The 25,851-nt window shown below is 41.9% G+C and overlaps 4 protein-coding genes across 4 annotated transcripts; all 4 read right to left on the reverse strand.

The window, feature by feature from the left end:
- Positions 1-3,012: 3,012 nt before the first annotated feature.
- Positions 3,013-5,932, reverse strand: rbp3 (retinol binding protein 3; the record flags this gene model as incomplete). Its single annotated transcript, XM_079182863.1, has 4 exons — positions 3,013-3,338; positions 3,763-3,905; positions 4,127-4,317; positions 4,739-5,932. The coding sequence occupies 4 exons, from the start codon at positions 5,930-5,932 to the stop codon at positions 3,013-3,015; spliced, it is 1,854 nt and encodes a 617-aa protein (XP_079038989.1).
- A 1,419-nt stretch (positions 5,933-7,351) lies between these two features.
- Positions 7,352-10,030, reverse strand: irbpl (interphotoreceptor retinoid-binding protein like; the record flags this gene model as incomplete). The annotated part of the gene is made up of 1 exon (XM_079183288.1): positions 7,352-10,030. One exon carries the CDS (start codon positions 10,028-10,030, stop codon positions 7,352-7,354), a length of 2,679 nt encoding a protein of 892 aa, XP_079039414.1.
- A 5,099-nt stretch (positions 10,031-15,129) lies between these two features.
- Positions 15,130-18,124, reverse strand: gdf2 (growth differentiation factor 2; the record flags this gene model as incomplete). The annotated part of the gene is made up of 2 exons (XM_079183341.1): positions 17,770-18,124; positions 15,130-16,049 (listed from the first exon to the last, which is right to left on the reverse strand). The coding sequence occupies exons 1-2, from the start codon at positions 18,119-18,121 to the stop codon at positions 15,130-15,132; spliced, it is 1,272 nt and encodes a 423-aa protein (XP_079039467.1). The 5' UTR covers positions 18,122-18,124.
- Positions 18,125-20,516: 2,392 nt separating this feature from the next.
- Positions 20,517-25,449, reverse strand: gdf10b (growth differentiation factor 10b). Its single transcript, XM_079182253.1, has 3 exons — positions 25,046-25,449; positions 22,819-23,738; positions 20,517-22,668 (listed from the first exon to the last, which is right to left on the reverse strand). Exons 1-3 carry the CDS (start codon positions 25,332-25,334, stop codon positions 22,477-22,479), a joined length of 1,401 nt encoding a protein of 466 aa, XP_079038379.1. The 5' UTR covers positions 25,335-25,449; the 3' UTR covers positions 20,517-22,476.
- Between the last annotated feature and the right edge of the window lie 402 nt (positions 25,450-25,851).

Here is a 25,851-nt window from a genome sequence, read left to right on the forward strand (position 1 = left end):
AAAATGGGTCATTTTGCGCCTCCCTCACGTGGCAGACTCGCGCATTTTGCGGAGGATGCGGCGCAGGAGAGGATGGGATCATGATTATGAGAAATGTCACTGTATGTTGAAGCCTGTTGTCATTGAATTAGTCTTAACACCAATGTGTCTATTTATGTAGCCTTTTCCCAGCACTTCGTCCTCATTAATCACTACATGTGTGTTGACTTTCTCTGTTAATGAACAGCAACATCTGTAATCATCATGATAAACCAGAGGCTGCAAAACGAGTGTGGAGAAGTTACATGGTACAAGAAACATACACTAACAGAATTCTTTCTCTCTTTGTCATTCATCAAACAGATGGAGGTGATTCAAACAAAAAACCATTTGTGCAGCAAAATATGGTTTAGGAGTTAGAAGGCTAGCAAGTTTATTGTTCTGATTACTTTGTTTATTGAAAGACAACATTGAGTAGCCTATGATTTGTAATAGCGCATTTTGCAGAAATAACCTGTTCTTCATTACACAAAAATCCAAAATGTATTTATCAGCATTTTTGACGCAAACATTATACACATATTGATTGCATGTCTGCCCCCTGGACCATTCTCATTACCTCTGTGAGCACTGCCGGAATAGCCTGCCAAGGGGGCCCAGGGTAAAAATGAGCTTCTGGGCCCCTTTTAACCCCCAGGGCCTCTCACACTTTCTATCTGTTTTGTACAGCATTCTTATGAATACTATGTGCCCCCAGGTCTGCTGGGTGGATATTTGTGATATGCTATTAAGCTGTATCTGCTTTGAGTTATAATCCACAATATTTTCATAAATAGCCATTTATTGTCTCAGGATTCAATTTGCCTATAATGATTATTACACAAACAAACAAACAACTACAAAATGCTAGTTCGTTAGCTACGACTGCTTAAGGTATTATTCTGCACCGTAAACCCTGAACAGTAATACTAACTCATAACAATCATGGGTACAGTAATCAAACCAGTTTTCTGAACGAGTAATACTGTTTAAATTGTATGTGAATCTATGTCTCTGGGTAAATATCGATATCTAAATTATATCTTCTGAGAGGACGGAGGGACGTAGCGTCTGACGTCATCGGTGTTACGACGTTGATGCTCGGTTTTGACGTTCCCATGGGAAATATTTGTAGAATTTGCTGTCCTATCACTTTTACACAAACCAGGCCGACAAACAGACTACAAAACAATCAGTAACAGCCTGAATTAGTAGCACGGTCAATCCCGTTCTCAAGTGTCAGATCCCCCCAACCCCTCCCACACTGTGTCACCCTTTAGACCCTTTAGACCCGAAGTCTCAACACATGTTGATGTGTTCTGGCTTTCCCCCTTCAGATCCTTATGGTTTACAAAATAAATTCCAGTGCTTACCAGTGCACTGCTCCTCTGTCTCACATCCACTCATACAGTATATCTTCATATCCGCTTACATACATACCACTTACAACACACTCATAAACACTCAAGTCCAGTGTACACTGGACCCCCCCCACACACACAAAAAAAGAACAGTCCTGGCATGTCTTTATGGCTTCTCAAGTTCATCCTTGGATTGCAAAATTCCACTAGTTACAATCATTACTTCTGCCTTCTGTCAAACAGAAAGACCCAAACACAACCACATAGGATTTAGACCAACGTGTTACATATAGACTAAATATTTTCTAGAGGGTCCAGTACTCTTCAGAGCCAGGAGTAATTCTTTTGCGGTAAGATTTGGGCCTCAAATCAGGGAATCTTGCCCACCTAATTATCTGGGTTCATGGTCTGAATTGCACCACAGAAATCATAGTTTGTGCACGATTAAACCAACGATTGAAGTCTATGACTATTAACAATACAAATTGGAAGCTTCAGCTACTTGTTCCTGCTAATTTGAGAGACACATAAGAGCTGAAATAATGTACCTTTAAATTATTTTAAAAAGTTGATATTGAAAGACATGAAAATGTATAGGTTCAGAATAAAATACGTCCTTTGTTTGATTCAAAAGTTTGCTCTCTTTATGGCATCCAGTAGGCACAACATTGGATTTTTTTTCATTGGATCTCTTTTTTCTTGTATTTTATACAAAGACCTCATGGTCCTTAAAACATGAGATCAAAATTAATCCATCTTCTGTTTCTTGTCTGTTGGATGATTCCTTTGGGTACCAAAACTTGTCTTATGTGTACGGATGTAGAAGTCCATCATGTTATTCCTTTGTTGGTGAGTTAAAGCTACAATTTAACAGATAAATATTTCATTAGTTAAAGGTGTTGTAACTGACAGTTATATCTTATGACATAATAATAAAAAGGAAACTTCTTGCGCTTCACTGTAGAATAGATACACAATAAATCAAAAAAGGACTTCTGTAATGGTACAAGCTGATATTTCCTGTCCGTTTGATGCCTCCTCTGTTAATGTAAAACATGACCAGCACACACTTTTGTATTTGAGTTTTCAGTCTTTTTTATTGTGTCTCACCACAGGAAATGATACAACCCAAGCAGGCCCACGTGGCATAAATGATGTATTTCCCATACACAATGAGGACATTCCATGAAGTTTAGAGCAACAAGTGGATCACTTCACAGAGGTCCCAATTCCAAAAATCCAACATAATACAAGAATAGCAAACAGAGTTTGAAAGTAATTTTTGTGTGTTTTTACTCAATTTGTTCAAATCTCTTACATGTGACTTTTCAAAAATGTATATCAAAGTTGTTTTGATGATACAACTGATCTTTGACACAGAATTATTCATACCCACTTCACAAAATAATCGGCTGCGCAGTATCACTCATTCTCAAAACATTCAACAGAAATACAAACTAGAGGTAAATCCTACTGTTCAACCTTTGCTCTACATTACAAACAGGCTGAAAAGGCTTAGGTTTTGACAAAATCAATAGCAGATTACACTTTGTACTTAATTTACATTCTTCACTTCTCAAACAAGTCTTAATTCTAAATCTTGAAACTATTTTGCTGCCAAAGCAAAAGTGGTTTACTTCTGGCCTGCAAAGTGCTTGTTGAAGATGCCTTTGGCAGTCTCGAGGGCGCCGTCAGCTGGGACGGGTATGTGAGGTGCGACACCAGCTCCCTCCCAGGCTGGCCCAGCGACTGTGTCAGAGTGGACAGTGGGGATGCTGAGGAAGATGTCAGTCTCACCAACTCTGAAGTTTTTGGGTGGGTGGGAAGACCCGGCGGTGGTCTCTCCGACGATCATCGCACGGCCGAGCTTCTTCATGATGTAAACAAACTCCTCTGCGGCTCCGGCAGTTGCTCTGCTGGTCAGCATGATCAGGCTCTTCTTGGAGCCGTACCTTGTGCCTTAGATAGAGAAAGAGATGGAGGCAGAACGAGGTTAAAACTGTGAGGTAGACGAGTGCTGGTTGGGTAGTAAAAAAGTAAAAAACTGAATTGAAGGATGGTAGTGGAAAAGGAGCCACGGATGAACATAATGGTACGATTAGTGAATCATGTAAAGAGAAAGGCGAAGGGTGAATTAAGGCGAATATTAAGCTTTTTTTGTTAACCAAAGATGCCTTGAATTGTGACTTTGCCAAACAGGACAACTTTTAAGACCCATCACTTATTCAAACAAAGCATCGAGACAGCTTTATGGCTTATAAAAAAGCATAGATGCTTCAATTTTGAACATGCACCACCAACTCCTTAAAAATATCTCCTATGTTCACTATCTAATCACAAACCTTTAAGTCACTGGAATCTATGACCTGATTTTTTTAATTACCTGTGAGTTCAGACAGGGTCCGGAGCTCTGTGGTGGTCCCGGATGGTCTGTCGTACAGCTTGTCCAGCACAATCTGCTTGTCGGCATCAAAGAAGTAAGAGCAGAAGCCTGCAATGGCTGTTGTTGGGCCACCAATGTTGTTCCTGCACCAAACAGTAGCCGAACCATCATAGAAAGGTTAGATTCATGATGAAATCTAATGGTCCTTTGTGATGACGAACATGATACATACAAAAAAATACTTCACTAAGTCCTTTATATTTAGAGGACTGATGAGCAATAGCAGCTTTAGAGGATGATTTGTTTTCCAAAATGGACACACTACATTTTGAATAGAAGCTTTTACTTGCGCAGGATTACCCACCTGAGGTCAACGATCAATGCATCAGTGTTGACAACTTTGTTCCACACGTGCTCAACAATAATCTGGGCGATGGCCTTGACCTCCTCAAAGTCTCCAAACATGTCAAAGCGCAGGTAGCCGATGTTGTTCTCAAATATGTCAGTCTGGAAGGAGACTTTGATCAGCTCAATGAACATCTCTGGAGAATAATCCTGGGGTGGGTGAAAAATAAAAAACTCAGCATTTGTTGTATAAACATAGGCAATATGTCTAAGTAAAAGTACATTTATCTGTTTTTCAGGTATATATTTCACATATTGAAAATATTTGAATTGCTGCATATTACACACATTTCCAAATGTATATCATATATCATATCCTCCAAAGACTTAACATGTTTATCCAATGCAGTGTAACATCATCTTTCCCACATGACCACAACGTTGTAATGAATACTTTTAGAAAAGTTTTGAACACAAGATCATTTTTTTGTTGTACAAGTAAATTGTAAATTAAAAACTCTTTCAAAGAAATTTCCGTCAGTAAATAACCAACTAAATAGCTGTTTGAACATCAACAAATGACACCTAAAGACACACCCAAAGACCATAATCTTATGTACAAGGGACTCACCATGGGTGGCAAGGCTGGGGTGTTGCTGGTGGTCTTCAGGCTCTTGTCCCCAGACAGGGTCTTCAGGTCAGCGGACAGCTTCACCTCCAGACTCTCCTTGGAGACCACCTTGCTGTACTCGCCGGTTGCCAGGAGCCCTTTCAACTTTTCTGCAACATCAGCACCAATATCTTCAAAGGCGTAGTTGTCTGCAATCAGGGTTGCCGATCCCTCAATGATGGCTGGAACTTGGACACGGAGGTTGGCGATCTTGATGGCGGTAGCGAGGGCGTCCTCGGCACTGACCTCCACATCAGGGGTCACACCTGTAATCTCCCAGGTGGAGCCGGTGATGGGGTTGACAGACTTTGCAGTTGGCACGACAACGTAGAAGTCAGTGTCGCCCACTTTGATTTTGTCGAGTTTCACAGAGCCCCCAGCAGTCTTCTCGCCCACAATGATGGCCCTCTTCAGGTTCTTGAGGCAGTAGGCAACATCCTCGGCAATGCCCTTGGTGTTTTTACTGGTGAGGATAATGAGGGGTTTGGTAATGCCGTATCTTTCCCCCAGCAATGCTGACATAGAAGTCAGCTTTGTGGTGGTGTTTGATGGACGGTCATACACGCTGTCAATGTGAATCGGAGACTCGGCTTCGGTGAAGTAAGACACAATGTAGGGGATTCCTGAGATGTCCCCGCTGCTGGTGTAGCGCAAGTCAAAGATGAGAGCTGAGGTTGGCAGGATTTTATTCCAGACCAGGTCTAGGAGCAAAGGGCCAACCTTGTCAGCAACCTCCTCCCCGAGGATGTGATCAATCCTCAGGTAGCCAATGTTGCCCTCCAGGATGTCGAGCTTGATCGAAGTCTGCAGGACGGCAATTACCTGGTCAGGGGGCAGGGGAGGCATCTTCGGGGGAACCACAGGGACATAGTTTGGCTCATAGGAGACCATCAAACGTGGGTCACTGACTGTGGTCTGGACTCCAGCACTGAGTACATTAGCCAAGGTGTCAGCGTCTGGGATGCTGAGAACCTCTGTGTTGCTGCCGGCTGCGTCAATAGCCTCCTTCATACCCGCCAGCTTCTCTGGTGAGCAGTAATTGTCCATGATGATTTTTGCTATATCTATGATGATGTTGGGGGCAAACCCGGCATGGATAAAAGAAACATTCCCCAAAACTAGCAGAGGTGCAACCAGGAAAATAAGCTTTGCCATTTTTGTCAGTTTAGTCAGACAAAAAGTGAGTAGATGGAAAGTGGAAATTGTTGAGCCAAACCTCCTTCTCCGAAGAGTTTCTTTGTCGAATGGCACTGTTTTGGCTGCAAGGTCTCTGTTAACACACACATAAGAGGATTTGCCACACAATAAACCTCTAATCGCATTATCTTGAGTGTTTCTGTATGGCAATAACAACCTAGCCATGTAGGTAGTAGTAACAAAGAGGTCTTGCCAAAGTCGTCGTCTTAAATTTACACAAGGTATTTCAAACACCTATTGTGTGTCATGTGAGGAAAACTTTGTACCTAAAGAGTTTAAGGTTTGTGGGTTCACTTATTAAGCCTCTTGGTGTCAATATTTAGAAGTGGAAGTCATCGACATGTGACTATCGTGCCATTTTTTAAGATGAAAACTCAATTTCTTTTTAAAATAGAGCATGTGAAAACTCATGATTGCCATATAATTCAAAACTTAAAGCTGCTCTTTCATTTCTTCATGGTCAAAGAGAAATGTTCCTATTGATGTCTGGAGAGTAAATTAAATCCCAAATAATTCCACCAATAACCACTGAATAATTTTATTACACATTTAATAGCAGTTGTCTCTCATCTACAGTTGTGTTGAAGTGAACAATGGGTCAGTTTAGGTTTGTTTGGTACCTACTCCCTCTGCTGGTAGAGGGAGTAAGGAACAGGGAAGCTGAAACAACATTACAGATACTGAAAAAAACCAACGCAAAAAAGGAAATAAGCAAGCAATCAAGAAATTAATCAATGACATGAGAAACTGTCCAATACAATGACATACATCAACATTAATTTACATAATGATCAAATGATTTTTCATGAATTAATATGGGTCAACAAAATATTTACCTAAAACACATGGAAAATGTAATAAAAAGAGAATAACAGAAAATATTAACACAGAGGAAAAAAATTGGGTTGCGAGGTGTCGCATCAATAAAAATAGTGCAGTGTGATTTATTTCAAGAAACACTGATGATTGGTGTATTAATACTTTGTATGATGTTGTTTTATTCACAATACTGTTCACACTGCAATGAAGCTACTGTAATGTCAACGGGCTATTCGACATTACTGTTTTTAATTCCAGGTTAGGAGAGCAGATTTGAGATTTGATCCTACCCACTGCTAATAATAAGCTTGTACATTGAATTCATACTCACTCAGTACAAGTCTTTCTGGATAGAAGCATCAGCTAAACACCTCGAATGTGAAAATGTATTTTACAGTGAAGACTGGCTGGTCTGGGATTCTGGGAGATAATGTTGATGTCACACAGGCATTACTTGCCACACAAAGAAAATGGACTAGGACATTGAAGTGGTGGCTAAACACAAGACAAATTAACTACTAGTTTATAAAGGTTAAAGTGAGCATACAACATGAGGAACTATTTTCCTTGCTCTCTCTTCAACTGCCTTTTTGCTATGAGTCTCTGTGCCAAAGGAAGAGCGTCCTTTGCCTGGGCTATAACGTGAGGCTCAATCCCTGAAACGCTCCACACTTTCCCAGTAATTGCACTCAACACAACCTGGTTAGGGATGGAAGCGTACAGGACGCTGTCCCCAATCTGATAGGTTCCGCTTGATAGAGACCCTCCAATCGTTGGCTCTCCAATGATTGTGGCCCTTTTCAGCTCCTTCATAGAGCGGGTGAACACTTCAGCTGCTGACCCTGTCATGTGACTGGTGAGGATATAGACGTCCTTGGAGGACCCATACCTTTGACCTCTGACTTGAGGCAATGTCATGACCTCTGTCATGGTGGTTGAGGTGCGGTCGAAGACAGTGTAAAGATGCCGCAATGGTTCAGCATCAAAGAAATAGGTGCACAAGAGGGGAATTGTTGTTGAATATCCACCACTGTTGTACCTCATGTCAATTATGAGGGCATCTGTGTTCACTATCTTGCTCCACACTAATTTACTCAGCTGAGGCCCCATGGCTTTTATCACCTCTACATCTGGCATCATGTCAAACCTCAGATAGCCAACATTACCTGGCAGAAGCTCAATTTTAAACAAAGCGTCGATTATGTATCCCACTTCTTCAGCATTGGGGATTTTTGGGGCATCATGAAGTGACTCTGGCTCGACATCGCAGTGGAAGACATGAAGGCGATGATCGCCTGAAGTCTCTTGAAGGTCTGCCGTCAACTGAGATGCCAAAGATTCAAAGTCAACCACCGACCAATACAATCCCTCATTCCATTTGCTCAACAGTATCTTACTAACCTCAAGCGCTACAACATGGATTGCATAGTGTTTTTCTAACAGTACTCCAGTTCCTTCTATGAGGGACTGGAGCCCTTGGTGAAAATCTGCAATCTCATGAGCGTGCTCCACAGCTTCCTCAGCTAACACAATGGCATCAGGAGCCACACCACCTCCTAGCCAGAATTCACCATTGTTGTCTAAAAAGTTTATGAAAGGGACAGTGATGGCAATATCTGTCCCCTCTATCTGGAACGTCTTTGAGTGCATTAGAGTACCAGATGTAATTTCCCCAATGACTGTGCCACGATGTAGTGACTGTATCAGGTAAGCAAACTCTTCGCCGGCACTTGCTGTATAGTAGCTGGTCAACACGTAAACCCCACGTTTGGAGCCATAGGCTGGGCCTGCAACTCGTGGCAGAGATCCATATTCTGTTGTTGTGTTCTGAATTTGGTCATATATTGTGAAAAAATGATGCTTCTTGGAAACGTCCTGCAGATAGGACAGTATAAGGGCAAGAGAAGTAGAGGAACCACCTGTATTGTAACGTAAATCGATAATCAGGTTATCAGTGTCTTTGAGGGGCTCCCATACCGTTTTAGCCATGAGCTCTTCTAGTTTATCCCCTGCAGAAGACTTTAAAAATTGGTCAAAGCGGAGATAGCCAGTATTGTGTGGGAGAATTTCTACTTTGATCGTTGTTTCTACCAGTACTTTTAATGATTTCAAATCATCTGGAAAGTTGTCAAGTGCAAGATCCTCCTCTACTATGGCAGCATCGTCTTGTGTGTATTTGATAATCAGCCGTGGATCTTCAGACATAGTCTGGAGGTTCTGGTTGAGTCTGACAGCTAGGTCCTCCTCAGATACGACAGAGAATAAATCTGTAGATTGCAGATGTTGAAGGATCGCTGGAACTCTGTCGGTAAAAGCATAGAACCTGTCGATTATGTTGCCGATACTCTGCACAACTTTTGGAATGGCACTCCTTATAGCCAGAAGGGACCTGGCTTTTGCGACAGCCTCCTTGGCGATGACGTTGACGGTTGGGGAAACACCACTCACTTCCCAGCTATGGCCTGTGATTGGACTAACTGATCTTGCCACAGGAACGGTTATGTAGAACTCCGACTGGGGGATCCTAATCTTTCGAACTTTCACGGAGCCACCAGCAGTCCTTTCTCCAACTGTGATGGCCCTCTTTAGGTTTTTTAATGTATATGCCACTGCCTCAGCAGCCCCCAGGGTACGTTTACTGGTCAAAATAATCACATCTTTCTTCTTTCCATACCTTTCCCCCATAATTGACGGCATGGTCCACAGCTCCCTAGTTGTATTTGAGGGCCTGTCATACACATTGTCAATATGAATGAGGGGCTCAGCGTCTGAGAAATAGGAGATTATAAAGGGAACTCCAGACAGTTCTCCAGCTGTGCTATACCTCAGGTCCAAGATCAGTGAGGATGTGTGAGCAACTTTGTTCCAGATGTTGTCTCTCAGCAGGGAGCCAAGCTTTGCCGCCGTCTTCGTCCCAATGACCCGATCTATCCGCAAATATCCAACGTTATTGTCCAGGATATCCAGCTTAACAGAGTTTCTCACCAGCCTGATCAGCTGCTCTATGGGGAGAGACGGCAGCTTAGGTGGCATCAACGGGACGAAATTGGGCTCATATGACACGGTCAACCGCGGATCGTTTAGTGCCCCCTGAGCTCCAGTTGTGAGTACAGAGGCCAGGGTCTTCCTGTCTGAAATCTGCAGGATTTCTCCACTGTTGATGGCTTGTTGGATGGCCTCCTGCATCCCAAATAAGTTCTCAGGGAAGCAGTAGTTTTCCAAAAGAATCTTGGCCATTTCTAACATCAGGGCAGGCTGGAATGATGACTTGACGGATGGAGTACATAGGAGAAGCATCAAAAGAAGGGGTGGTGTGTGTTGCGCCATTGCCAAGGTCTTCATCATCACTGATGGAAAGACAACAACTCAGCCTTCTCGTTCCCTGGGCTGCCTTAGTCCATTTGTCTGTGTTGCGAGATGGTTGTTTTTATAGGACGGAATATTGTCACTGTCATGGTTTTTTTGGACACAACAACATCAACATAAGAGGCTTTTGTTCCAAATAAACCTTTAATCGCATTATCTTCAGCCAGCAGACAATAACAGACATAATCAAAAATGGTGAACGGTAGCCTGTGCAGTTTCTTACCTTTTCCCACACAAGCAAAATGCATTACTCTTATGCAGTTGCATTGTCTTTGTCCAAGGAGCTTAATGTGCTTGACACAATTTACCATTACTTACTGTAGTCTTATTTCGGAATTGTTTTCTAAATTCACCATATGCTATGTCATCAATATTGAACGTACAATTTTCTTCTAGATACAAAAAATGGGACAGGTCAAACGTGTGTTTGGGGTGGACTGATTGATGCGAAAGCCTGATCAGAAACCCTCATGCTCACTCTCTCTCACTCCCATGTTTGTTATGGAAGCTTATGGTGGTGTATTTTTGTGCTGTTGGTAGCTTTAGGGGTCATGTCTGGGTCGCCCCACTGGTGACACGATTATAGACACGTGGCAAAGTCTTCTTAAAACACATGCAGGATCAGAATAGGGTAATGAAAAAAAACACACACCCACACTCTGGATATAAGAACAAAAAGTCTTTATCTGGATTGAATGCTGAGTCATTTGCTTATTCTCCTTTTTTCTCCTGTTTTGTTCTTCTTTCACAGTGGGCTATTGCAAAATGTATATATTTTTATTTGGTGGATGGTGAAATTAAGAAAAGGTTGATGTGAATAATACATTGGTGAAATGAAAGTCCTAAGTTGACAATTAATTCAAACTATATTTGTGTTAAAATCTATACGTAGAGCTTGAATCTGCCATCAATAACGAGTGGTACCCTGATTCAGGCAATTTTGCAGCTCAGCGTTATGCAGCCAGACATCATGTCCTTCCAAATACTACAGTACACAGCGCTCAGCTAATCTCAACGTCTTAACTATTAATACCGCCTCACGCCTTACATAATAAGTCCCCTATGCCAACTCCCAGGACACAGATCGAGACTTTTAAACACTGTATTGTGTCATACTTTGGTTATAGCATATATATTGGCGTGGCTACAATTACAATCCCTAAATTGCTATCTTGCTTGAAATACAACTGTGGCATTTTAGCTATAAAAATATTCTCTGAAATCAAGGCTGCTCTGTCGGATGAAATAAAGTCATTGTATAATTTGCATGTTAGCGGGCAAGAACAGCTACTCATTAGCTATTTCCGTAAGCTTGTTAGCCTGCAGAGATTGCATGAATCATAAATTCATGTATAAATACCCTGGCCCACAACTTTACCGCTCTGATCTGCTCTCATCAGCGTCATTTCCAGACACAGCAGGCAAATGTTTTTAAATATATATATATACAAACATTTTATTTGATGAATTTGTGCACACAAAATATTTGTATATACAGAGAGCCTGCATAACGCACCCTGCTGCAGTCTCTAACTGGAGTGATGTTGCAGGCTGTCAAGCACGAGGCAGATCCGCTGGTTACATTTGTTTTGTTTTTACATTTTTAACCAAATAAACCAAAACGTGGGAACATTTAATCAAATTGAGGCAACACATTTCTATCTTGTTCCTTGAGAAGGAATTATATTTTGTGCGCACAAATTTGTAAATTAGTAAATCAATTAAAAAAATGTTTTCTCTCTATAAGGCCAGTCCAAGGATCTGTACTGTAAGTTTATAAGGTCGCAATTTGTATCTTTTAAGTCTACAACTAATTGTAATTCTCCCAAGTGGACAAACAAATCAATTCAGGCAGGCTCAAGATGTAATATTGTACTGCTAATCCAGACATTCTGTTGTCACATGCTGTTGGGGGCAAAAGTCAACTGAGCCAATTATTTTGTTGGACATTGAAATGGGATTGCCTGCCTTGTTATTGATGCTATTTTAAGACGAGAGCAGTCACCCCGGAAGGATGCGCAAGTGTCTACATGAACTTGCCCCCTCATTTTTGTCTTGTCACAGAGGTTTCAGCGCTGATAAGGATGTGTCACTGACTTCAAATGTTTACAAAACTGACACTGTGCATTAAGACGAAAAGATTTGGATTGAGTAGAATTAGTTTGTTCTACTCATATGTACTTTTATTTTTTCCTTTATGGGATACAAGTCTCGGCCTCCGAGAGTTTAACAGTGGTTTTACTCCAACACAAACGACAAATTAGAAGTAAATATGATTTACAGACCATCAGAATTGAGGTAATTCAGGATTTGTCTTGGATGGTGTGAATGACACATGCAGACAATATTCATAACTTTTCCCACCCTTATAAAATATTGCCTACATTACAATCACAAAAGATACTGTGAATCACAGAATTAAACTTTTTACAGAATTAAAAGCTAAAAAACAACAAACTTTGTAACTCTTTTTTGTAAATGAATAAGTATATACTTACGGTACTTACATTGTTCATAACTGAGCCATTAGGACACTTGAGTTTACACAGTATATAACTGCACCAATTATATAATAACAGAACGTAATCTGTCATAGAGTCATTTGACAGAGCCCAGTCATTGCTAAAGCCAGACAATGACGCACAGCTGTTTTCACTATCCTCTAACGAGCAATGGCAGCAGCTATGATTAAATGCAGGAAATCAATAATCCCTATACTGCTACTGCGTGTATTTACTGGAATAAACATACCAGAGAAGTTTGTGATTGAAATGTAAAAACATGAATTCATATAAAATCCTAATCAACACACTCCTCCTATGCAATCAGTGGCACGAGATTGACCTACAAAAGGCCCTTCCTCCACCTTCCCCACTCTTCCTCTCAGCCAGAGTCTCCACACCACTTTGTTTCCTCTTTCCTCTTGAATTTTCCTTAATACATTTAAAATGAGGTTCTTCCAACTTGAAAACATTAGTTTCTTCCCTCATGTTGCTTCCCTTAAGTCAGGGTTGTAACAATATAAAACCAGTTCATTTCCATACGTTCTTTTCTCCCCCTGGCTGCATCCTGGAGCTTAAACAGCCCTTGTCTTCTCTGATTTATCTAGTGTTGTGTATATTTTGAGAATGATTTCCTCGTTATGTTAGGTTAACGTTATCTGTATTGCATGTAATAATTATTTGTGCCATGTGATGAAAGTATAAATCAATCCTCTGAATCTGTTTGTACAAGGCAATGCTAATATTTATTACTTTGAAGCTTCCGATACAAGGGGATTAGTGTCAACTTAGGCAACAAAGGCAGTTGCATTTGGTCTAGCTAGTCTATGAGGATTTCATTGGTTTGAGATTTATGAATTGTACTACACAATGGTCACCACCTGAAGTCAAAGAAGTAGGAATTGGACAGAAAAAGATATTCAGTGATGCAAAAAAAAGTTACTAAATGCAGTTAATGCAGGATGAGCTGAGTAACTAAAATAACATTTCATTTTGTGACAATATTTTTATTCATTTCAGGGTAGGAAAGCCTCAGAAACAAAATGTAGACATCATGAGACATACAGTACAATAATAACTCCACTCAGCAATGTAGTATGCATGTTCAAGCTGAACACTGTACAAGTCTGTCTACGGCAGTGATTTACAGAATACCACTAACATAATATATATATATATATAAACAAATTACTTTCAATGGTAATGTACAGATTTACACTAAAACTAGTACATGAATAACAAATGGACAGCTGTGATTAAATGTTGCCCTATTAATGCCAACAGGTCAATTCATTTGTTCTAGAAACATCACATTACTGATGGATGTACTGTAGCATTATTTTTTTATCTACGAAAAACCCAAATACTTTATTAGTTATTATAATAGTAACCAAAGAAGTCTAACGTACTTTTGTTTTTTTGATTTTTTGTTTACTTTTTACATACTTTTTGCTCTGTTTAACATTATTTACTGCATAAAATTACAATTGTATTAGTTTTGTTGAAATGTATTAGACCAAGACAGTGTACGGGCAAGCTTTTTTATGTACATATATCCAGTATTAAATACACAATATAAAGATATCTGTCTCCTTTTGTTTTATTGCTTGGTGTGGTTAACATGTAAAATGCAAAAAAAACAATTTTAACAAAGGCCACAGGTGCCATTAGAATTCATAGCAGCACATGCAAAAAGTGTAACTGACTTGTTGATGGTTCCATCATTCAAAACATATCCCTATTTTTGAGTTTAACGCTTTTTCTTAGCAATAGATTTAAAGGAATAGAATAAACTGTAAATGCTACATAGCATTGTTTCATGACTACAGTGTAAAAAGGTACATACAGTATGTTTAATGTAATGTTTTATTATATTGTTTGCACTGCTAGCGGCTTGGCTCTAAGAATGGCAATGTCGGTCCACCAATCAACAACTATTGGACGGATTGCCATATGTTGTTCAGACATTAAGCTACACAGAGGATGAGCTCTTATGACTTAGGTGATCTCCTGACTTTTCCTTTGTGCCACCAGGTTGACTTTTGTATTTCTAAAAATCCCGACAGCTATTTGATCTGATCAACCTCAGCTGTACTGGTCTTTAGTGCTGATTAGCAAATGTTAGCATGCTAACACCATGTCAACATGGTAAACATTATACCTGTCACATATGCATGGGGAGGAATATACTTTTTTAATCTACTACCTATTTATTTTAATCTACTCCCTATCTATATCAAGAGAATAAATAGGTAGGAGGCCTCCATGTTCCATGCACTCTTTCTTATTTTCTAACTGCTGCAAAATTGGTATAAATAAAGTTCTATCTCATCTTCTTCTTAGACCTGGGGTACTTTGCTGCTACTTGGCCAGTGGAAGGTATGAACAGCCGACTGACTGGAATGAAATGCAGCATTTGAACCATTATGATCACCTGTGCGACCACCAGAGCAGACCAATTCTCTCTGACTACCTGCAACCACACTCTGCCACCTTCATCTCCTCATAAAGGTATCTTATAGTGAGGCGTCCGTTCTCCTGATACATGACTGTGATCGGGTCCAGTTTGATGGGGACGCAGCACGCCATGTTGGCCTTCTTGGGGTTCCTGAGGTTCATCACCGCCTGGATGAGGGCATGTTTTGAAGGGGTTGATTCGTCCGTCAGCGGGTGGTAACACAGGCCTCGACATTCAAAGGCGTCATATTCTGGAGGCGCCACGATCCAGCTGTCCCAGCCGATGTCCCTAAAGTTGACCTTGAGAGAGGTCCGCTGGCAGTATTCCGTCTCTGCCTTTCTTTTCTGTCTCCGTGGATGTTGAACCTCCGGGATCTCGTTTGGAAGCTGATCTCCTCTATTCCAGTCGACGCCGGAGTGGAAGATGGTTTCTTCTTCGTGGAGGATCATTTCTCTTAATTCCTTCTTTGTTTCCCTCCTCCTGCTACCCAGATCATCTGAGAAGACTATTAAAGCCGCTGAAGTATTATCTCCAACAGACACGCTCATATTCAAACAGCCTGCGCCTTCTTCTCCGCCTTTAGAGGCCTCGCAATCCTTCCTATCCATCACAACATCAAAAACAGTTGCTCCATGGCCCGACTTGATCCAGCTCTGAATAGCTGTGGTCACATCAAACGTCTCCCACGTGCTCTCCAAGCCTGTCACCTCTTTGCCAACCAGCAGTTGGGTGGTGGATGTGAAATCGTTGTAATCTACTTCATAGACTTTGATGGTGGCCTTGAAATTGTGGACGGTGACCCTGGATCTGGCTTCTGGGAAGAAGAAGAGCTGCAGTTCGGCAGTAGTGATCTTTTCATGGTTGGGGATGCTTACGTTGAACTGCAGCCTGTGTTTTGACTTTGTTCCATTTGTCACAGAGAGAGGGATATCTGTTGGATAGATACAAAGAGGTTAGAGGGGTTTATATAAGACAGACGCTGAGATTTGCGCTGCCTGACATTGTGTCAGACTGATATTAAAATGTTTTTATGGATATGTCTCATTGGGGTTTGTTTTGGCTTGTGTACTTATTTGGTCAAAAATAATGTCGATATTACTGCAGTTGCAACGATTAGCGGTTGCTTTGTGCTGTTTGCCCCATCTGTGATTTCAGCACTCAGTATGTTACTACATGACTTCTGGACTCTGCATGTTAGTGCTATGATACAAGTGACCAGGCTGCAACCTCCGGCTCTGAAAAGTAAAGCCAATGCGGAAGTGCCTTAGACTTGCATTCTTTCTACTAGCCATCAGAAGGCGACTCTTCTGGTTGCAAACGGGTCAGATTGTATAGAAGTCTATGAGAAAATGACACTACTTCTCACTTGATTTATTACCTCAGTAAACATTGTAAACATGAGTTTATTGTCTCAATCGCTAGTTTCAAGTCTTCTTCAATACAACATGATGTATATTCGGTAAATTATAGTCCCATTTAGAATAAAATAGACCATAAAGCGGAGTAGGCTTTAGGGCGGTGCTACCTTGTGATTGACAGGTTGCTACCAGAGCCGTATACTGCGCCTCTACAACACTCCTCTGCAGTCCAGACATGGTCACTTCCATTCACTGGTTGCAAAAATCAAAGATGGCGTTGCCCAAAATAGCTAACTCAAGGCTTCAAAACAGCATTCTACAAAGCAATGGGTGACGTCACAACGACTACGTCCATTTCTTATTTACAGTCTAACGTACAAAAGGCTTAGGTCACAGGAATATCTGTTTTTTAACAATCTGGACTGTGGCCTGGACCCATACAAGAGAGACAGCTAACACTAGCTAGACTGCCTGCTTTCTGTAATGTAGGATGAACTCTACACTGTGCAAGATACAAACTTCATCACACAATGTGATCGTTAGAAATTTTGAATATTGACAGAATAATATCATTTGCTAATGGGTGACAGCCAACACTAAAGTGTGTTTTATCAAAGTTTGTAGGCTACAGGGCTCGGCCATGCTCAAGTTAAGAGTGCAATTCATTTTAGAATTATGGCCATTTAGTCAAAATACATGCATTTCAGTCTTTTAAAGCAACAACTAAGCTATTCAGGGACAATGTATGACTGTACTGTAATTTTTCAATGAAAGAAATGTTCTGGGACACTTTGTAGCAGTGGTTCCCAACCTAGGGTTTTGGGCCCCCACCAGGGATTGCAAGATACATCTGAGGGCCTGTGAGATATTTAAGAACTTGAAGAACTTGAAAAGGCTTAATTCTGCTACACACAATTGTTTTTAAATCCCTTTTGATTACAGTAATTGGGATTTGCAAGTAGACATTTATTCCTTTTTAAATGGGTCACAGGCCAAAAGTTGGGGACCATTGGTTTAAAATTGTATATCCTGTAGAGTCCACAAAAGAAATCCCTAATTGAACAATATTACTAGTAAAAAATGTGCAGAAAAACTAGATATATAAATTAGAAAACCGAAATATACATTTGGCATGTAGTGATTTCCAAATATTGAACTCTCTGACTATGGGGATTACAAAGGGAAAAAAGCCCCCAGAATAAGACTTATCTTCATTAACAGCAAGTGACTCCCTCAAGCTAGAACATATTAAGATAATTGCATATCATCACAAGTTAAACTCTGTTCATGTACCTTGGACTGTGAAGCTTCGAATGACATCAGACTGAGGGTTTGCCGAGCTGTCCGAGGCGTACTTGTTGTAGAGCTCCATCATGAATTGAGGAGGGCAGATCTTGCTCTTTTCCTGAGGAACGTCCGACAGGTTGAGTTTCCTCAGAAAGCCCTCCTTCATTGTTCCCAGGAGGTTCTCCATCCTGGAGTTGGCATCTTCCTCCTCCAGAAGGTCCTCCTCTGACAGCTGGGAGTAGAGTCCCTCGGGGTCCTCACTCTGGATGTCATTATTGAGAAGTTTACAGGTGCAGGAGTCCATACAAACCACCAGACACAAACAAACCTGGAGCAGGAAGGATCTGGAGCTCTGCATTTTGAAATTAGGTCCTTTCTAATCCCCTGAGCTGGCACAAACTTTACCTTCTGCCCGGCCTGAAAACAGACTTTGCGACGGCAAGGTTGGAAAATGGAGATCCCCAATGCAAGGACCACAGTCCTGATGTCCGCTCCCATGCTCCCAGAGTAAACAGGGGGACTTGTGTCAACCAAAATAGTAGCTTGGCCAAGCTTATCACTGCCATTGATGCCTTCTTTTAAGCTTTGTTATCACTAGAGGGCTGGCTGCTAATGAAGACACTGTAAACACTTGACAGCGATAATGAGAGAGGCACTGGATACTGTGGGGTTACTGACAAGCAGACATCTCCATAAAATGCCTTTTCCCAGCTGGAGGGTGACAGCGTTGAGGCCAGTGGAAAGAAAACACTCAAAAGAAGCAGCACATTGCATTCTTCACCACAATCATTGTTAAATGTTTCTTACAAGTTGGTGTTGTTTAACCTTTTATCCAGCCACTCATTGCAAGTAACGCACATGTTCCAGATACCAAAATGTCTGATGACTTTGGTCCCTTTAAAGGTACTGATAAGGAAGATAGCCGACTATATTGGACAGACTCGGAAAGCTTTAGGAATGTGCAAGTGAATTGATCTTGTAAACCAGTCAGTGAAAAAGAGCAGTCACAAATGCAACAAGTAGCACTGTGAATTAAAAATGATATACCTAATATCACACAATGTGGAAATTTAAATGTAACTGTTCAATATCAAATGGACCTCATCCCCAGACCAGACAACACAATTTTTTTGGCAAAACTTCAGCATGCAGTGTCTAAAAAAGAAGCAATCAACTGCTAACATCATTAGCATTGTAGATTGCGTCATTTAGTGCAATGCCACTGGGAGTTTCAGAGAGGTCAATATTGAGCCGACCATCACCTAATGCGCAAGACCCTTGTTTTTCTACTGTAGTTGAGAAGCCACATATGATGCTTGTCAATTTAACAGACCATTTAAAAGCCCCTTAAGAAAGTCACAGTTTGTCGTACGTTTGTTTTAGTGCCATTTAATTTTGTGTGAAACTGCTCAGTGAGCTACATCTCTCGCTGTCCTGCTGATGACCGTAGATTTTTTTTCTTCGAAATAATGTCCCATGGCGGTGTAACGGAAGGAGCAGGACTTTACCTCTCTATGCCAACACCCCTTAAACGTGCTTTTAAACACAATTGCCCACTGGTGCCGAGCAGCGCCAGCCTGCTCACTCCGGGCTGCTGCTATCTCATCACACAGCTAAAAAGAGCTGGTTTGCATCATAAAATAGAGGTTATGTGGGGCAATATGACTAGTGCCATGAATTGTTTATCATCCCGGATGGATAATCAGACATTGAAGCTCTCTCCATGGATCTGTCTGTTCTCTGCTGGTAAAGAGGTGTATACTTCAGGAACCTCAGATCCAAGTAATATCAGCTCAGTGAGCCGTGGTGACGAGCTGATGAAGTAGAACCATTACAAACTCTGAATGCAGTTGCGTGCGATGCCGTGCTCAGCAGGTGTAGTTTTGACCAGCGTATACATTTATGTAGGCGAGTCTCTTTTAGTGTTCTGTCCATCCATGGTGGCAATCCCTAACTACTTCGTTCTTCTTCTGTTTACTCCAAGCATTTCCTTTGCACTCGCAGGATTCTTCTAAGCAAAGAACAACCAGACGTTAAGAAACACGCATGGAAGAATGTTCATGAACTGAACTTCACGGTGGGGATCTAAAAATGTTGATGGTTGTGAGAGCAGAGATTATTTCACACCACTTGAAAATGGAACAAAGACAACAATCATCATGATGGTGGCCTTCACCTCTACATGTATGTCCCAGATGGGTGACGGGGTCTTGAGGGGGGGGGGGAGAACCGGAACCAAAAGCCAATGTGTCAGGGGACGTTGGCCTTTCTTGGAATTTCTGTCTTTCACCAATGCAGACACTCAGTACTCGGTGCATGCCGGGTTTCATAGAATTGCTTTCATTATGGCCCCATTTAAGCATTTAAGAGCTCCTCTCTATGGAGTCAATCAGTGATGAAAGGCGACGACGAGACCAACTGGCACGGACACAACAAATAATGTAGGCATGCAGGAGGAAAACAAACACAGCAGGGAAAACTGGACTGAGATCTATGTGTTGTGAAACTTTGTGTCATTTTACTTTAGGCCAAATTACTGGGTTGAAAAATATGCAGTACAACACTGTACTTTAATTATACTAAAGTTTGGCAGATAGACTGGTCTTTGATGGCTAATGTCTGGTGCCAACAGTCAGCACAGAGTTTTCTGTTTCCAAGACAAGCAATTCAGATGTTTCATCCAGAATTTCTTTATCAGGGTGCAAAAAGCTTTGAAACAACATTTAGAACATCATGTAACATTTAAACTCTCTAATTAACTCTTATATTTTTAACAGCCCTTTAAAGCAGCATTCATTTTTTTGGCTTCTTGGGTTGAGGAACAAAACTGTTAACACAACATTGACTTATTATCACCGTGTAAAGTCGATTTGTCAAACTGGTAGCAAACAGTTGCTTATTTCCACATCCAGCAAACACAGAGAGCAACTGTGTTTCTGTCAATCTGCCGAAAATAAGTTCAATATTCACTCTCCTCCCAGCTCTGGTTTTCATCTCCTTCAACGGCTTCTAAAAATATGTGGATTTTTGCTAAATTCCACTGATGAAGTAAAGTGGGTTTATTACGTTTTTTTTTTAAATTTGAAAAGGTCTGCCTGCTCTGGCTGGAAACAACGCTGAAAGAAGTGCAGCTTTAAGTCGGACTCACTATTATCACCCTTTCAACACAGTTAGAAAAACTGGAAATTGCCTTACAAAATGAACAATACTAAAGAATAAATCAACACTATCACGCCACTTTGACCTTTGACAGACACATTTCTGTATATAAAATACATATATATATATATATATATATATATATATATATATATATATATATATATGTGTGTTATAATGTGTATGTATGGTAGGAAGGTATAGTATGTAAAATGCACACAAAGTCTGTGATTTATACTTTTTATGAAACCTAAGGAAGTCAGCAAGTGTCTTTGACCGTATGTACAGTTTATTTCCTTACCACGCATACATTATGTCTACGATGTGTCAAAGCACACATCACACAACTATTCAAATACACTTTGAGCCGTACAGTTATGAGGTCCGATACATTCATCCCTCTTTTTTTACCTGCTATGGAAATGTACCATCATTACAAACTGTAGGCTACATTATTATCTCTGATGAACAGTATTTATGTATCGAAGGGAAACACTGAGTAGCAACAGGATGTGCTAAAACTTTCTCTTTTTAAATGGTTTAGTCTCTTCAACTTTCCCAAAATGCACAGCAGGTGGCAGCAACGCACCGCTTTTCCCTCAGAAGCGAGCAACACATTACGTCTCAGTAGGCGTCAAAATACACTCAGTATATACAAGATAAACACACGGCTATGGGAATATAGTTCAAAGAAGATGTTACCTCTCATGCATGAATAACGTCCCTTGCTAATATGTGGGAGGTGTTCAATGGCAACAAGGTGACATCACTTAAGAATAAGTACCATTTTAGTTGGCATTAGTAACTACAGTATTTACATGACGATGGTCGATTAGTTTGGTAGGATGTAAATGTGCTGCCGTGCAGCTTCTGTGTCCCTCAGACCCTCCTGAGTCCGCGAGTCAGTGTGCAGTTCATCAGTTTGTCCAAATTTCAGTTCAATCCTAACGACGGGGGACAAGCAGCAGAGGATACTGATGTCCGAAGGTTTCAGAAACTGTTGAAAATCCAGACGTTGAGCTTGGGTCGAGTTGGAAACATTTCCAAAAAACCAGGCCTGAGTCCAGGCCGAGACCGAAGAAAGTGTTATCTCGTCTAACACCAAAGCCGGGAAGATCACTTTATAAAAGTGAAAGTGTGCTGAAAAAGACTAAAGGAAGTTATTGAGGGATGAACAGAGATGAAGATCTACCTGCATACATGCATACTTAACTTCAACCTCCAGACAGTCAATACGTTACAGAAACAGGTTTGTATTAAGTGCACTTCTATAAACTGCTTTTGGATGAAGGGAGAAAAAGAATTGACGGTGGCCTGGGTGGAGAAAAACACATCTATGGAAACTGTTTAGTCAACGTCGCATCATGACAGAGGCTCGTCCAAGCTTCACAACAGAGTTCTCAAACTGAGACTCAAGAGTCCGTCCTCTCGCTGTCCTCATCACTGGTGTCCTCTTCGATGTTGAAAAACGCCCTCCTGATATATGCTCTACCTGTACGTCCTCCTCATAACCTTTCATCTTCATCGATCGCACGTCCCTGCCTGTCTCCGGCCCTACCGACAGGCGCAGGTATCCACAGACATGCCGGGGTAAACCTTCAGCGCCATATTCCTGTTTGTGTCGAGGAAAAGGACGCTGAGGGGACTCATCTTTTCTGGAACACAGCACGGCTCGGGGACGCCAGGGACGATTCCCACCGCTCTGACGATGCTCTGGATGGTGGCGTGATTGGAAGGACGCGCCACCTGAGGAAATGAGTGGGAGTAAAAGGGGATTAACGCTGATAGAACTTACTATTATAACAGTAGAAACGAAGGCAAAAATAGATAAACATGATGCCTGAAAAGATTAGAATTTTCTATTATCTGAATGAAAGTGAAGATGAGCCCAGTAACCTTAGGGATGGGGAATCCGCAGGCCCCTGCGCAGTAGTAGGCGTCAAATGACTTTGGCGCCAAGATCCACTCGCTCCAGCCGATGTCAGCGAAGTCCACCCTGAGGTAGCGCCTGGAGCAAACCCTGGGCTCGCTCCACTGTCTCCTCCTGGCCTTTTTCATCGTCCTCTCATCGAAGCTCAGCACCTGGGGCTTTCCCAGGCCCTCGCCGCTCTCCGGACCCTGCTTCCTTCCTGGCTTCACTGCCGCTTTGGCTTTCGCCGGGAAGTACGTGTTCTGCCACAGCTCATGATTCTTCAAGGTGTTGTACTGGACCTCTGGAATGTCGTTCGTTTGGATCTGGAGGTGAAGCTCCCGCCGGATCCTTGAGGCTGAGGCTGAGGCTGAGGGGGCCGCGTCCTCCACCACGGGGAAGGGCCCGTACCTCTGGAGCGACGAGGCCACGCTGTTCGGCTCATCTATGGCCCGATCGTCAGCGTATACCAAGACATACGGCAGGTTGGCTGGAGAGAGGCGCTCTTGGCCGTGAGGCTTCCTCTGCTGCCCCAGAGCCGCCCCGAAGCCCATTTCAAACTCCACCGTGACCACGAGCTGTTTGACATCCCTGGCGTGTTTCAGCACTGCCGTTACATCCCTTGTTTGCCAAGAGCCTTTCTTGAAAGGAGCCAGAGTTATGTTCCCGAGCGGTGTCGCAAAAGTCGAGTTTGTGGAAGAGGATCCGTGGAAGAGGAGCTCCGGGGAGGCAAGATAGGGATGCTGGAGGCCGCCGGATGGGTGGCGAGGCCTTCGGAAACGCCACGGCCGCTGGTGGTGGTGGCGGGGCCGCTTGTAGAGGAAATGAAAAGAGGCGAGGAGTATGAGCTCTGATTCTTGGATGGTGGACAGGTCGAACTGGAACACGTCTTTGCCATGCAAGACTCCTGGAGAATTTGAAAAAGGAATTAGAAAACGGATGAGAAAAACAAGCTCTTTAATTTAACTTTAACTTCTGAGCAAGACAACCTTATATTCATTCTCTCTTCCGAGCTTTTTCAAATGTATCCATTGGCTTTAAAAAGGGACTCTCTGGTTTAACCATACAGATGTTTTCTCAAACCTTTGCTAAAGACCTGAAAGAGGATCTACCTCTGAAGTGAACAATAAAAATTACTAAAGCGATCATGTAGCTGCCCCCCTTCTATCATATCATTCTGGCACATTTGACTGTCATGAATAACAACACATCCAATACGTTTTCTGCAAAATGTTGCTCAACACATCTGACTGATATAAGCAGCAGCATGGAAAATATTAAGCACGGCACGCTTAAGTGCCTGCCTCACGCACGAACAAAAGCCTCATCCTGGATGGCTATACTCTTGAAGTTCACCCTTGTCTCCCACACTTCCACCACAGCCTGAAAGACAAACATTGGATCGGTCCAGCAGGTCTGTCGCAGGCATATGGAAATGCTTATGGCAAAAAGAGCTCCTCTGAGGCTTTTTTGCTGTGCAGCCGGTGTCGATAATAGGCTCTTGTCTAACACCTAGGCCGTTGCAGCTCCCGGAGAACTAACAGAGTTAAAAGTCCCCCGGATCACTAAATCATAACACCAACGGAGCATATAGGTGAAGATGTTTGGCACCAAAACGAAGCGAGAGCAGTTATTGAAACACCTGCATTTAGGAAGCTGCACTGATGATATTATTAAGATCAGAATGCCTTATCTCAAGGGATTATTTATTTTTAACATTAGACTATTCAAGTATTTATGTAAACCTTCTGTAATACCTTTCTGTATTTTTAGTATGTAAACGGTTGATGAATGAAATGTGCAACACAAATGAGTAAAATAAAAGTATAGAAGCGAAAAACGAGATTGGAACCCTTTACACGACATAAGCAGTATCATGAAACTGTTATAAGGTCTAAAATTAGATAGTTAATAAGACTATGGCTAATATGCTGATTCACCTTATTATAAAGTGCTTCAGGAAATAAACAGTTTGTCTATATTTTAAAAGCTGTGAGAGAGCTAATTTAGACTGTTTAACAAAATCAATATGTATTGGTCCATTATATTACCTGAAGCTCTCTGATAGATGGTTAATTAAGCAGAGAGTTATACATATAAATGTATCTATTTTAAATCAGACTTCCCTGGAAGTGCAGTGCTGATTATTTGATGACTCTTTATGATTCTCTCCTGTAAGGTAACGTGGGTTTGATAAACGCTGTGGCCACTCACTCGGGACAGCCTTAAAACTCCTCACGGTGTTTCCGTCCCTCTGGCTCTGCGGCTCTTTGCTGTACTTCTCGTACACTTTGAACATGTTGATGGAGACCATGTCCCGGTTCGCGCCTTCGTGCGCAAAGACGCGCTGCTCCACAGCCGCTGAGACTTCGGCACCTTTACGCGCGGCTTCACCGACATCCTCAGAAACCATTTTACCCCAACTCGACTCCAGAATTAGTAATACGTGCAGAGTGTGAAGAAGCCGGCTCGCCATGGTTGATGTTCTTGGAGGGGATCCCATCAAAAAAGAAAAGCGGAGAAACTTAATTCAGCCAGAAAAGAAGCAGACGGAGCGCTGCCTTTCTGTCTCTCGCTGCTTGATGCCCACCCAGGCTTTCCAGCCGGTATCCAGGTAATCCGTGTCGGACCCGCACTCCGTGGTTCACGGTCTACAGCTGTTTCTACAATGGGAGGAGACCGGGAGGGGGGGGGCTGCTGCATGGATGTCAGATGGTGACGCCTCGGAGCGCACAGCCAACGAAAGACAGCGCCGCATTGTAGGTGAGCTGTTTACGAGTTCTGATGAGCAGCACAGTTAAGAACAGAGCAGTTAACCCACGAGAATATTAAACCTGCTGTAAATATGCATCATCCACTCAAGTGGTGTGACTATTTCAGCAGGTTAAGGCACAAATATCCTCCGAACAGGTTTTAAAGCTGCAGAGGTTAACATAAAGGAATTAACACACACATGCTGTCCCAGAGTCATATCACCTTTTTAGGGATTAAAAAAACTCACAATAAGTTTTGAATTTACT

The sequence above is a fragment of the Pholis gunnellus genome (genome assembly GCF_910591455.1).
Source record: "Pholis gunnellus genome assembly, chromosome: 21".
Classification (NCBI taxonomy): Eukaryota; Metazoa; Chordata; class Actinopteri; order Perciformes; family Pholidae; genus Pholis; species Pholis gunnellus.